Source organism: Schistosoma haematobium, chromosome ZW, assembly GCF_000699445.3.
Source record: "Schistosoma haematobium chromosome ZW, whole genome shotgun sequence".
Lineage (NCBI taxonomy): Eukaryota > Metazoa > Platyhelminthes > Trematoda > Strigeidida > Schistosomatidae > Schistosoma > Schistosoma haematobium.
The window spans coordinates 68,347,889-68,361,187 of record NC_067195.1 but is presented as its reverse complement, the minus strand read 5'-3'; the positions used below and the strand labels follow the sequence as shown (position 1 = coordinate 68,361,187).

At 32.6% G+C, this 13,299-nt stretch overlaps 1 protein-coding gene across 1 annotated transcript in view; it reads left to right on the top strand.

Moving 5' to 3' along the window:
• KEAP1 (Kelch-like H-associated protein 1) overlaps positions 1-6,979 on the top strand; it is a 31,370-nt gene extending 24,391 nt beyond the window's left edge. The window contains exons 6-7 of the mRNA XM_051212123.1: positions 3,935-4,111; positions 4,958-6,979. Coding sequence (XP_051072264.1) covers positions 3,935-4,111; positions 4,958-5,094 — 314 coding nt within the window. The 3' untranslated portion in view covers positions 5,095-6,979. The remainder of the gene's footprint in view (positions 1-3,934; positions 4,112-4,957) is intronic.
• The last annotated feature ends 6,320 nt before the right edge of the window (positions 6,980-13,299 follow it).

The following is a 13,299-nucleotide window of genomic DNA, read 5'->3' as shown; positions in this document are numbered from 1 at the left end:
AACTGATTTTTGATTGGAATAAAGTTTCTCGAATAACCACTGAGCTTCTGTCATATGTATATAGGGAATTATAATAAGTCACGTTTCATTATTATTATCCAACACAATAGTTTGTTCATTTTTAGACAGCATACTCATTTTGTTTATTAGACATGTCCAAATCAATATTTCTGACCATACTGTGTTTAAACCAGTCAACAGAGCAAGACAGTATGACTCAGCTAAATGCATTGACTCATACACATTTTTCACGTCGTCACGACTTAATCTTCGCTTCTCATTGATCTTGTTTGCTATTCTTCTTTCTACTGATACTTGTTATTTTCTTTCTGTTGAATAATTCGTTTACGCAGTTTGACTTCTCTGTTTGTATATCTTTACGTTCCTATGCACGTGTGTGTCTATGCCTACATCTCAGAAAGAATCTTCATTATTTTCTGGTACACGTAGCCTAATTGTCTAGATTTTGTTTTTTCTTTTTTTCTCTCACTAAATTATTTTGATATTCATGTCGATTTTGACTTTTGTTAATTTATCAACTTATTATGTTATGCATTTATCTGTAATAGCACAACATCTTCAATCGTATGTGTACACGTATATCTATATATCAGCAGGTAGTAAAGAAGTAGAAAATGTGAGAAATCCTGTGCGTATTCACTTGTGTGTATCAGTAAAAAATAGAGATTGTCTAACTTTTTTTTTACCTGTCTATCTATTTATCCATTTGGTCTCTCGTCTACTTGCCTAGCTGTCTATCTACCTAACAGTTATTTACATTTAATAATTATCTACTTCGCCTAATAGTGATAATTAACTTCTCTTTTCATCCAAATCATCGTAGACTGTATTTGGTTTATTATAATTAAAACTATTATCCGTAGACAGACTGTCAGTTGTTTTGTGCTCTAAAGACTTGTTGTTGTTATGATTATTGTTTTTTCGTCGTTGTTGTAGTCATTATCAACATCGTTTACTTGTACGTACGTATGTATGTATGTATGCATATACATAAACACACACATACACATCTGTGTCTGGGTCCAATTCCAGATTGGTATTATCAACCCGTTTTGTTTTATGTATGTTGCCAATCTGTTCTCTTTTCTCACCAGATCAACAATGTTGGTATTCTCTGTCTGGTTTTCCTCTTGTCGTTGTCCTATCTTTTTCATAACTTCTTTTTAACAATACTAATGTCTGTCTGATAATACCAGTCCCTGTCTATTTATTGATTTGTCTAATTATCATATGGTCCCTACCGTTAGTAGTGTAAAACATACGTAACAGTTTAGTAGAATGCTTATATGGAATATTTCGGCTGTTATAAACGAAATACAGTTTATTATTTAGAAAAAATAGGATGACAGTTTAACGGTTTTGTCGTAAAAAATACTGTGTAAAAAACATTTTTCATATTATTATTTTTACTTTGATTATTATTGTCATTATCACTATTATTTGTTCAATATGCATTTCATATATCCCGCTTTCCTATGAGTAGTTTGTCTTTATTTAAACTTACTGGTCAAAGCTATGGAAATTAGCGGATTTTTCCAATTAAATCCATTGTTCGAAGAATTAAAAATATTTCATTGAAGCCATGATCCGATCAAAGTTAGTCCACCATTGAAAAAATGGAAGCACTGGACAACCGTTTCGTCTTAGTACGGGACTCAACAGTGGGCATCCACGACTCCGCAACCGGGAACCGAACTTAAAATCTTTGGTCTTGGGCACAAAAACTTAGCCTCTAGACTACTGAACTGAGGTCTAGTGTGTACAAGTCTAACTTCAATCAGTCAATGACAGCACACGATTATCTTCCAATGTCTTCGGTCAGTACTTTCCTCACACCCTCAATATGGCTTGGTCCCACTAGTTAAAAGTATTGACTGAGTCCCAGAAAAAATGTTGGGTCGAAGAACAAGAAACATCTTCAACGATAACATCAGTATTTATCTGATAATCCCCAACCCACTCTAGGATATTAATAGTCAAGCGTTTAGTTCATTGTGGCAATGTATTTTAAATCAACAAACTAACTGATTATTATTACTATTAAACATACGACGAGCACATCATTTTTAGTTCACTTTGCTGCCATCCAAGAGTGTACATTGCAAATTTCAATCAGTTCATGATATTGTGATCATCTAGTATCATTGTTGAATAACTATCTTTTACTTGATATGATTTAACTCCATTAGTCGTAGCTCTTCAGAATTCCTGGAACAGGATTATTACTATTATCAGCATACGGGATTTGTGGAGATTGTTAGATTTACATCGATGACATCATGAGCTGATGTTAGTTAGCTATCCAATGGTTGTTTAACTAAGTTCAGCCAATTATGTAGTCCATGATAGTTTATTATTATATGACGTTTCCTCAGATGGTGAATTAGTGACTACTTCATAGTAATTAGATGATGAGAATTTTTAGAAATTTTTGAAGAAAATAAGAATTATATTCGTGTAGAAGTTAAGACTATTATTTGTAAAAAGAACTATGTACTACTCTACACTAAACAGTTGTCTAGTCATTTTTGGATATTGTTTTATTTATTTATTTATTTTATCACATAGATATTGGTACAAGAATGCACCAAATAGATATGCACTACACAAATCTCATTTGATTTGTGTGAGAGCTGTGATACTTCCCGAGTGCCCAAATCGAAGCAGGTGGTTTTTTACGGGGCCACACCCGGAGCCTTCGACTTGAAGGTCTGATCTACAAGGCAGTGGAGCATCGTAAGGAGTGCAGTTACATGGTAGCCGGTGACCAACAATTGTTTCATACGACATTTGTTTCCTCAGGATACTGGAGCCCATGTGCACCACTGGTTCGGAATCAGGGTTTTCGAACTTCCCTAGGTGGACTCTCCATGTCCACCAACCCGGTTAAAGCACTGGACATTCGCTTTTCTTCCTCTCAATTACGTAAACAAGAGTAATGCCGCGAGAAGGCATTGAGTAGAACTTCCCTGGTAGAGGCTATATACGCGTGGCCATGTGAGAGCATTTTTTGAGGGAGAGCGGACTCTCTCCACTCTCGGCCGTACCAGGGCATTTGGGGGGGATTATTGTAACTTGACCTAGGTTGTCATTATGAATGATGATAAGAACCAGTGAATTTTAACGTAATATCTTTGAAATTTGAATTAAAATACAATACAGCTTCCGGAGTACTAGTCAGAAGCTACAACGACAGTCTTAGGACTCAGGTATTCCTACAATGTTTTTCTGAGAACAGGTCTTAACGCAGACTTCTACTTTCGATGGCATAATAAGAAGACAAATATTATCAGAACTATGTGATATGTTAGGGCAATACATTTCGAACAATCCGATCTGAAACGGGTCGTAAGATTAATCTTAATACGGTTTTGTGGTGTTGTACGAAAGTGTAGAAGTGCATATACTAAGGTTTATTGAAGCATTAGCCATACGAAAATTCATACCCCCTCTGTGTATTCAAAAGCAGTTTGTTCTCACATTAAACCTACCCTGGTAATATTAGATTATTATCCAGAGTAATGAAGTTTCAAATTGTTTTCACATTATTTTCTTTATTATCATCGTCTTCTCTTACCCTCAATTTCTAGTCTAGTTGACCTTTTATTTTCATATATTAATGTTCTTAACAAGTATATGTATGATCAAATTGTTCGAAATGTGTTGCGCTAATATATCACATAGTTCTGATAATCTTCGTCTTCGAAATTCATCAAAGGCACTAATTACTTCAAATTTCGTAAAAGACTTCCTTCAGACTTCTACGTTTCAAGGATAACCGTGTCTTGATTGTTAGACAGATACCCACTACTGTCATTGGAAGGTGATTGCGTAATATTATCTCTCTCTCTCTCTCTCTCTCTATATATATATATATATATATATATATATATTTTGGGAAATATTTTTAAAGGTGTTGTTGCACTCGGTGAATACATTTATGCAATTGGTGGATATGATTCCTGTAGTCAGCTAAATACAATGGAACGTTATGATCCTAAAAGAAATTGTTGGGAATACTGTGCATCTATGCTACATCCAAGATCAGCGTTAAGTGCTTCAGTATGGGGAAATGAAATATGGGTTTTTGGTGAGTTGGTGAATATGTGAATAGATGAATAAAGTTTGTTTTTTAAAATAATATCACATTTTATTGTTACTATTGTCATTATTATTATATAACATTTCCTCATTCATTTATATGTTTAATGTTTTGGCTGAGGATTAAGTCCGATGGTCAAGTCTTAGACCGTTAAGTGTCCTGCATAACTTGTGTCTTACATGTTATCTACATTTCAAGGAAATAGTGTCATGCCTTTTTCTTCTTCCTTTGTAATATTACATCTATCATTTTTGATAAATCTTCGGAGTGAACGTTTGAATCAGTTTCCTAAACTCTTCTAACAACTGCAGGCTAACTCTACACGATAACTTGAACACGAGATAGAAGGTGCGAAATACGGAAAGAATGCTCTACTCCAAGTTTAGTTTGTGTACAGAAAATTGGGGGTATTTATAACATTTCAGATGGTCTCGGGCTTCTGTAAAGTTTTGGAACCCTACTAAACATAGTAACGGGATAGGTAATCATCCATTCAGAAATGTGACACGTGACTCTTCACTTTCTAGATGCATCCTAGAAACTCTTATTCAATGCTGATTAGATACAATGTTTCTCAGAGTTTTCAGGGCTCCTTTGAGATTTTTTCGAGGAATTTTCTGAGTCTATCAATTTATAGTGAGTAAGTAGCGTGGCTCATTTTCCAGATTGAACTAAAAGACTGATATGTAAATCGAGTTTCATCCAGTACTATAAGTTGTCCTGAAATTGACAAATGCAAATTCTCTGTTTATCAAAATTGATGCATTCTTTGTTCTCTTAAAGATCATTATTATTAATGTTAAGTGCTCTCGTTGTTCGCATTTTTATGTTTAGGTGGCTACGATGGAAGCGAATTTCTAGCCAGTGTTGAAGTTTATAATCCAATTAAAGATCAATGGACTGAACGAACTTTTATGGATTGTGGTAAATCTGGGCATGCAGTTGTAGTTAGTCGCGGACCATCATTTTGATTGACAATGTAAACTTTTGTTTTTGTCAAAAAAGAGATATTTCCTCATTTACATTGGGATGTGCAGAGAAAACAAACAAACAGGAGATAAAGAGAAGATCGTTAGAACACTCTGTGATTTTCACCCACTTTTTTGTCTATTTCTGTTTATCAGCGCCAATATATAACTATCAACCTTTCAATTCCCTCCCTGCTCGTCCTTACTCCTTCTAGTCCCTATCATGCTTACCAAATACTGTAATTAAGGTACTAGTCGTAGTAATAATTAAACTCATTGATAATTTCACTATGAAAAATACTAAAACAATGCTAACCAATTATGTTTTATACTGTTTTTCTCCTTCCTTTTTTATTCATCCAGAATAATAGTCATAAAGATTGTGAATATAATTAGCGATTTCACTGTTTCTTCCGTATATATGTCTATATGTGATACTGAACGAATGAAAACTAACCTAAATTGTACATTAGTTCTACTCCTGATATTCTCCTACATAAATTTATCTCATTGTAAAATATATGTTCAAACTTGTTTGCCCTTTTTACAGTTTTAAAAATTTACTATGCCCATGTCTACCAATAATATTAATCATAACAATAGTAATAATATTGCATATTGTACTTATATATATCCACTCTCTTTTGCCCTTTTCTGTCCGTACATGCATCCACATAGGTGCTTGTGTTTATTCCGTCATTCTCTTGACTTCATAGTATAGGGGATCTAATTCCTCATTTTCTGTACATAAAAAATGTTATATTGATATTTGTTTGATTTTTTAAAGTATTCTTTGGAACCTGTTGTACATTAATTGCATTGTTTGTTTTGTTTGTCTTGTGTGTGTATCTTGTTAGTCTTTTTTTTAAACCCAACCTACTACTAGTATTAGTATTGTGTATATGAAACTTTAAAATGTAGTTTTCTGTCATATATATATCCATTAAATTGTTGGGGGAAGATTTTAACTTGATACTACTACTGACACTATTACTCATAAAATGGCGTCTGTTTTTGCTTTTCTGGAATAAACAGTTAATATTTGTGAATGTAAATGATAAAAAATATTTTCAATATTTCATAGCTTTTCCCTTTCTTTTTAAAAACGTTCAAGAAGATACATATGCACTTTGCTTTGTTTGTTCTGAATTTGGAAATGTCAATCGACCTGACATGATGGATTTTGTTTTAGATTGGTGTTCGTAATTCTATACCGTGATTTTTAATTAGTGTACTTTGTATGTTTGGGTAATTGCATTCGTTTCAGTGACGAATTAAGCTAGCCACTATGCTTAATGTAATTCTACATTTAGTGAGTGCATATTTTAGAGTTTTGAAATTATTTTCTACGTGGTTCAAATTTGGTTGATCAGTTAAATTGGTTGATGCCGTTTGTTCAAACTGCTGGCGACTTTTGATTGGTTGCTTTTTCCTTTTGAATTATCCATGATACGTTTTCTTGTTCTGATATACTGGATAACTTTTAGATTTACCGGAAATGTTCACTGAATATTGTTATTCTATGTCATGTTTGTCTCTTCTTTGATGATGATCAATTTATTGGAATGAAGTCTCCACCACTTTGAACGACTCGATATTGATTTGCACTGTGATTATAGATAGTTTAAAGAACTGGGCAATAAACCTCAGGTTTAGGTCTTGAGCTAAATATCAGAAAAGCGTACTTGCAATCCTGAAAGTGGTCCTACCTAAACGATTTGGAACGCTCCACTTAACGATTTTGTTGACACGATGTATCTGTTATACCGAGTTTTACTACTGACCCTGCAGTCGGATATCTTTCCTGAGATCACTGTGTAAGCGAGATATTTAACACATGAATCTTTACATCACACATATTTCTTCTTGTCATTATTATTAACTTAAGATTTATTGTAAAATGTCTTGGTATGAGGCTGTATTTTTATCGTTCTCATCTATGTATACTGTATTATGATTTTGTTGTTCAATGAATGACAAAAGTTAGAAATGAAATCAGTAATACATAATAAGTGATAAGTTGAGAAATATCTCGTTGGATAGTAAATTTCCTATTGGGCTAATTGCCTACAATGAATTATCTGTTAATTAAATGTTTACACTCTACAATGATAATTAATATCAATATAATCTGTGTTTATTTTGGAGTTAATATAAGAGGTCACCAATGTTGGACAAGATCTCCATTTATACATATTTAAAGTAAATAATTCTTGTAATGATAAAAATATATATTTATATACTTTGAGGACCATCTTAACATAACTGCGATGAATTTCCAGTCAATCAGAAAATAGCTTATATAAATGGATTTTTTATAGAAGAGAAAATAATGGCCATATGTGTGTGTAAAACAGTTTTAAGTAATCAGTCAATCTATTGATATTCTCTATAGGTTATTCTGCCTATAAATCGAGAAAGAAAACAACGACATATAATCTCATTTTTATGAATATAGATTTTCAACCTTTCAAATCTTTGTAAGGACCTGTACGAATTTTTAAGCTACCATAATGTTCCTAGTTAGAGTTAGGTATTTATGACAAGGGCTGGGGGGTTAGGGTTGTGTTTTTAATCAAGAACTAACATCAGTTATTGTGTAAAATTACTTGGTATTTATATAAATGAATAGATTTACCCATTAAATCTAGTACCATCAGATTAAATTTTGTTTCAGAATTGAGAGTTTACGGATGGGAAAGTCGATTTTCGTATTATATACAATCTAAACAGACACAATTGGTCATTTTATACTTTGAACACTCATTTTTACTTTATGGTGGAGAAAACATTTTCGGCTGTCATTTTCATAGTTTTTTAAAAGTATACGAAAGTAATTTTTCTGCTCCTCATACACTAATCGATTCGTTCCTTAAGTAAAACTTTATCCCTATTATCTTTTTACTGAGAAGGAGTAACGAACTACCTACCAAGTGTCTTTAGACTTTACCGAATCAACCTATTTCAGAGTAAAAATGTACGCATCTAGTTTCTTAAAATGAAGTCGAAATGTCTTTTGTACAATATATCAACCATGATATAATGTGCAGTTGAACGCAGAAATATGTAGAGTTCCAGAAAACATAATATTCCTAAATAACCGAGTTGAGATTCAATGGTTCGGGTTTTTAATTGTTTGTGGTATGGCTTGATCATTATCCAATATCGTTGGTGGATTGTTGTCTTAATTTTCGTGAAAAGGGAAACTCCACGACATCTCAATGGAAATTAGAGATTTATTAAAGCTTTTAAGGCCGGTGGAACAGTGTATGACACTCCTGTTGTATACTAGGTTCAAAAACAGTTGTATGATATATGTATACACTCCGCTATTTTATTGGTCCTATTCCAAACATGGGATGACGAAATCAGTACGTGAAACCAAATCATAAAGTCATTGACTATTGCACTGAGTCGTTCACATAGGTGCAAATTACCTGGTTAGCTTCCGCGCGATTAAAGAAACCAGAGATTGGAGACCTTGAGTGAAATGGCTCTAGATTGGTCACAATCGTACAAATGCATTCTTTTTTTACCATTCATTATTTCTCATTTCATATTGTCTGCCTAACCTCGTCTACTGCTACTGATATAATCTGTGTTACTGCTACTTCTACCCTGGATAATATGGTACGACAACTTAAATCGATAGAAATATGTGTCAGGTGTTATTATGATTATAACTGCTAGCTGACTCTCAAAGCTGTTCAGTAGTGAACAGACTATTATGTTACTTCAATAAAAATACAGCTGCATCACAAAGAATTCAGTAGTATTAGTATGAATCGAGAAATGTATTTTTGCACTTTTTTTTAGTCAGACGATCTAACTACAAACAATACAGAAATAGTTCAAGTACAGTCAATAATCAATGGCAATTTCGACTTTATTTGAGACTCCAATATTTTTGTCATGAATTTGTACAGAAATGGGACATAAAATCTGAAGATCTCGTTATTCAATCCCTCCTAGAATTCACTGGTTTGCCAGCTGAAATCACTCCAGGTATACATAAGTTCACGAAATCGAAGAGGATTTTGTAAACAATTTAAAAGTTAAGTGGTTAAACTACAGTTTGAGCATAATTATTTAGAAATATGCTTAAATGTATGCTAATCTATCAATTTAAAGCATTCTTTAAGTTAATAATTTTAAGATTTCGTATTTTCCCGTTGTTGGCGTTAAGGAATTTAGCTGATTAGTCGTCGTAACACATGCAGATCCCATAAGAATTCTTTCGATATTATCATTAAGTCACTAGTTTTTAATTAAGGTCGATAGTGGCCGACAATGTAATCTAGAACTCATATCTCGCAATACTTGTGAATTGGTAGTCACATGTACCTATTTACTAGTATTGATGTCCACTCTGTTACTCGAACCAAGTACCTGTCTCTTTGGGAGCTAATGCCTTATCTATCGAGCTATTGAGTCCATATATAGCCATTGGCTAGTTTAATATGTATGATGTTGATTCGTAAGGGTTTGTATTTTTCTACCATTAATATTCAGGACTACAATGGATCAGTATCTGATCTCTCAAACCAGGGTTTATTTGGACTCAACGAACAATATGTTGTTATTTGAATTGAAAAGTACCGCACTCGATTCTCCTGTGTGGATTTATAACATCAGAATACATGTAGAATTAACTGACGGGTCCCACTGTTAACCACTATATCACTTTGATAAAAATCCTTTGAATTCGCCTATTACTCTCATCAAATTATTACGATAAAACAAATCATTTTGATTGTTGTTGTTGTTACAAAAATATTAATTTAGAATATTTTAGTTGAGCAGTTCGCATAACATTAATTTTTTTTTTACAGAAAAACAATCCTAATTTGTTATAAAAATAAATGTGGTTAAAATTTGTCTGACCTGGTTTGTCTAGACTGAAATGAGTGTCTGTGAGTTCGAGTGTTGTTTTGTATAAGAAATTACACGACTTTCATTTTCCCTCTCATATACATTTAAATAAAACTAAAATACAAAATCCATGATACCATATATATATATACATATATATACTCTGTCTAGCCCACTACTACTTACTATCTATTATGAATTTTGTTAATATTTTAAAATCTGGATTGTGTTGAATAAAGCAGAAATAATTGTTATTATTATCAATTTATTAATAGATTATTCATATTGTTTTTTCGGATATGAGATTCCAGAAATGTTTTAAGCTACTAAGTTTTACTGTGAACGAACCACTCTACATAACGAAATTCAACTAAACATTGGAAATGTCGTTCTGAATACAATACTATACAATAGTAGTTTAGAATCCTATTTTTTTCTCCTTAGAAGTAAAAAAACTTCATCAATAACTACACATAATCGTAATTATTAGGGAAGTGGAATTGAACTTTGGACAATTTCTAAATAATTATATAGGAATTTTTTAAAAACAAGGGTTATAGGTTTGTGAAAACTTTAATCACTAGAAAATGTAAAGCCCATTTATGGGTTCGAATAGAGTTAATTATACCTTTGAATCTATCACAGCAATATTTAATCCATTTCAAGATGACATAAGCAATGCGAGAACCAGCTGTTTTACCTAGTTTTTTTATTAAGATCATGAATCGATTGATGCTAGACCACCATTGAAAACCTGTAAGTAATGGACGGCTATTTCGTCCCATTGTGCGACTCCCCACGATCCCGCTCCGTGGGATTCGAACCCAGGGCATTCAGTCTCGCGCGAACGCTTAACCTCTAGACCACTGAGCTGGCCGGCATCCAATGGTGTTAATGTCTAACTTCAACTAATCCACGAAATCGTGCAGCCATCTTTCATTGTATTGAGGTAGATACTTGTCTCTACCCAACACGGATTAGCTCCACTGGTCACGGCTTCTCACTAGAACTCCGAGAATTCCCTCACGAAGCTAGTCACCAGTGAGCACGTTAATTACCAGTATAGGGGTTGTGGAGATTGTTAATTTTTTGATTGACATCATGAACCGATTGATGTTAGACCACCGTTTTACCTAGTGTTATGTCATCTCCATTATATTCATAAATGTCAAATTTTATTTAACTAGTATTTCATTGCTATAACGTAAAAAAATTCACTTGACAAGTAAATGCATCATGAAATTGTTCAAAATGTGGTGCACTGAAACACAAAAGTTATCAAATCAACTTGATCTGATCTCTCTTATAATTGTTGTGAAATTACCTAGTCAAGTCAAGTAACTAAACTCATAATCATACATATCTATACACGTAATTCATTCCGCTAATACATTCACAAGGAACATTTCCCAGTAACAAAATCTCATCACTGATTATTAGCATTCTTGTTACATACATTATAACCGTATGATTAGTTTAGAAATAAATACAAGTAGACCAGTGAAATTTACAATCAAATTAGTCAACATTTATTTTCGAGAAATACAAGTAAACAGAATGAGGAAATTCAACAATAAGTCATTATGTCTATCAATTCACTGATCCAATTCTAACAATCTATAAGTGACGTTTATCAGGAAAGATATATTTGTTACGAAACGCCCTTGTGATAATAGTGTATGCTATCGTACAATAAGATTAAATATAACTACCAAAGACAGCCTCTCCTCGAATCGATAATAATTACAACACAAATCAAAGCTTCAATATTTGTTCATCAGCATATGAGTGTTTGAGAAAAAACGAGTAGTGATTTATTTTATTGTTTGGATCGTTTTTTCGTGTGTTTTTTTTGGTACATATTTTGTAGTCTGTCAGTTACGATTAAACCAGACAAATCGATAGAATCAGGGTAACTAAACCGTCTACTATTACAATTTGCGAATAATTATTTCAGTGACAAGATTTTCGTAACAGACGAAGTTATACATATACAGTGATTTACAAACTGCACTTCTTGATAAAAATACCAATTAAATTGCTGGATTTCATTCTAATAAAGGAAAGAAATGCCTACATACAAAGTAAACTTCAGTGCGAATTTAATATGCTTTTAGTAGTAACAAACACATTTACATATTGTCTTTAATGCACAAATGATATCTTCATATTTATTGTAAATCAAATCAAATGTGTCGCTAAACGATTCAGAAAAAAACAATTTAATAAATGAACAAGTGAAAAAAGTACATATTTTTCAAATCAACTTCATTTAGTCAACTTTTCTAAACTTTATAATGAGCGCGTAGGCAGTGAAAACATTAGTGATTGTATTATAGTTTAGATATTTTGGAAAACTCCGTCTATAGATCTCCTAAGGTTAATGTCGGTTCCAAGCTCAGATAAATGAAGAGAATCCTGATGGGCAACTTACGCTCCTTCATGAGTAAGCATTTTGGCAAATTAGTCATAGGTCAGAAGTTTACTTTGAATAATATAAGTACAAAGATATTTTGATAAGAATATTTATAAGTTATGAAATCGCCATGTAGTTAACTATTATTTCATCCAACAATTCAAATCGTCCATACTTTTTATCCTTTACATCAGGGAATAACTTTAGTTAAAGATATATTGAAAACCAGAATATACTGAATAACTATTTCTTCCTAGTATAATAGCTCTTAGAAGTAAGCACCAGAGATCTCATCAATGTTTCAACCTTGGAAATTCAGGGCTCAGACCAAGCGTTCAACCTTCCTTAAGTTTCAGAAGCTCATATAAGTGGAGTTCAATCTTTTGTATGAGATAATGGATGATAGTTTACCACTAAATTTCATAGAAGAAAGGTAGAAATGTAAACAGTTGAATATCATCTCAGTAATCTGAAGATTAAGCACTCTCTATAAGACTGTGAGTTACCGTGTTGGAACAATTGTGGAGGTTTGGATGAACATTTTTTGAAAAGTTCCATACTAGGATAAAACAAATACCCAGTGTTCCTTAGTTTTTAATCCTTTACTAATTATGGTCAGCCCGTAATCAAAAGCTACAATAATCAACCATACTCACAACCCTTCTATGTTTAAGGATTTCATAATTATTAAAGAACTCATTCTGTTAATTGTCAAATTATGACATTTTATATTTCATCACCATCAATTTTACATTTTCCAAATCTAGTACAGTAAGTCATCGCACAAATGATCCACATCAATTTACACAGTACAAAACTACTAATATAAACATATGAATATTCTTGTCTCATATTATTGACATTTCAACTTTAACTGTTTTTTTCTTCTTGTTCAAAATTCACTTATTTCAATAGCCAGT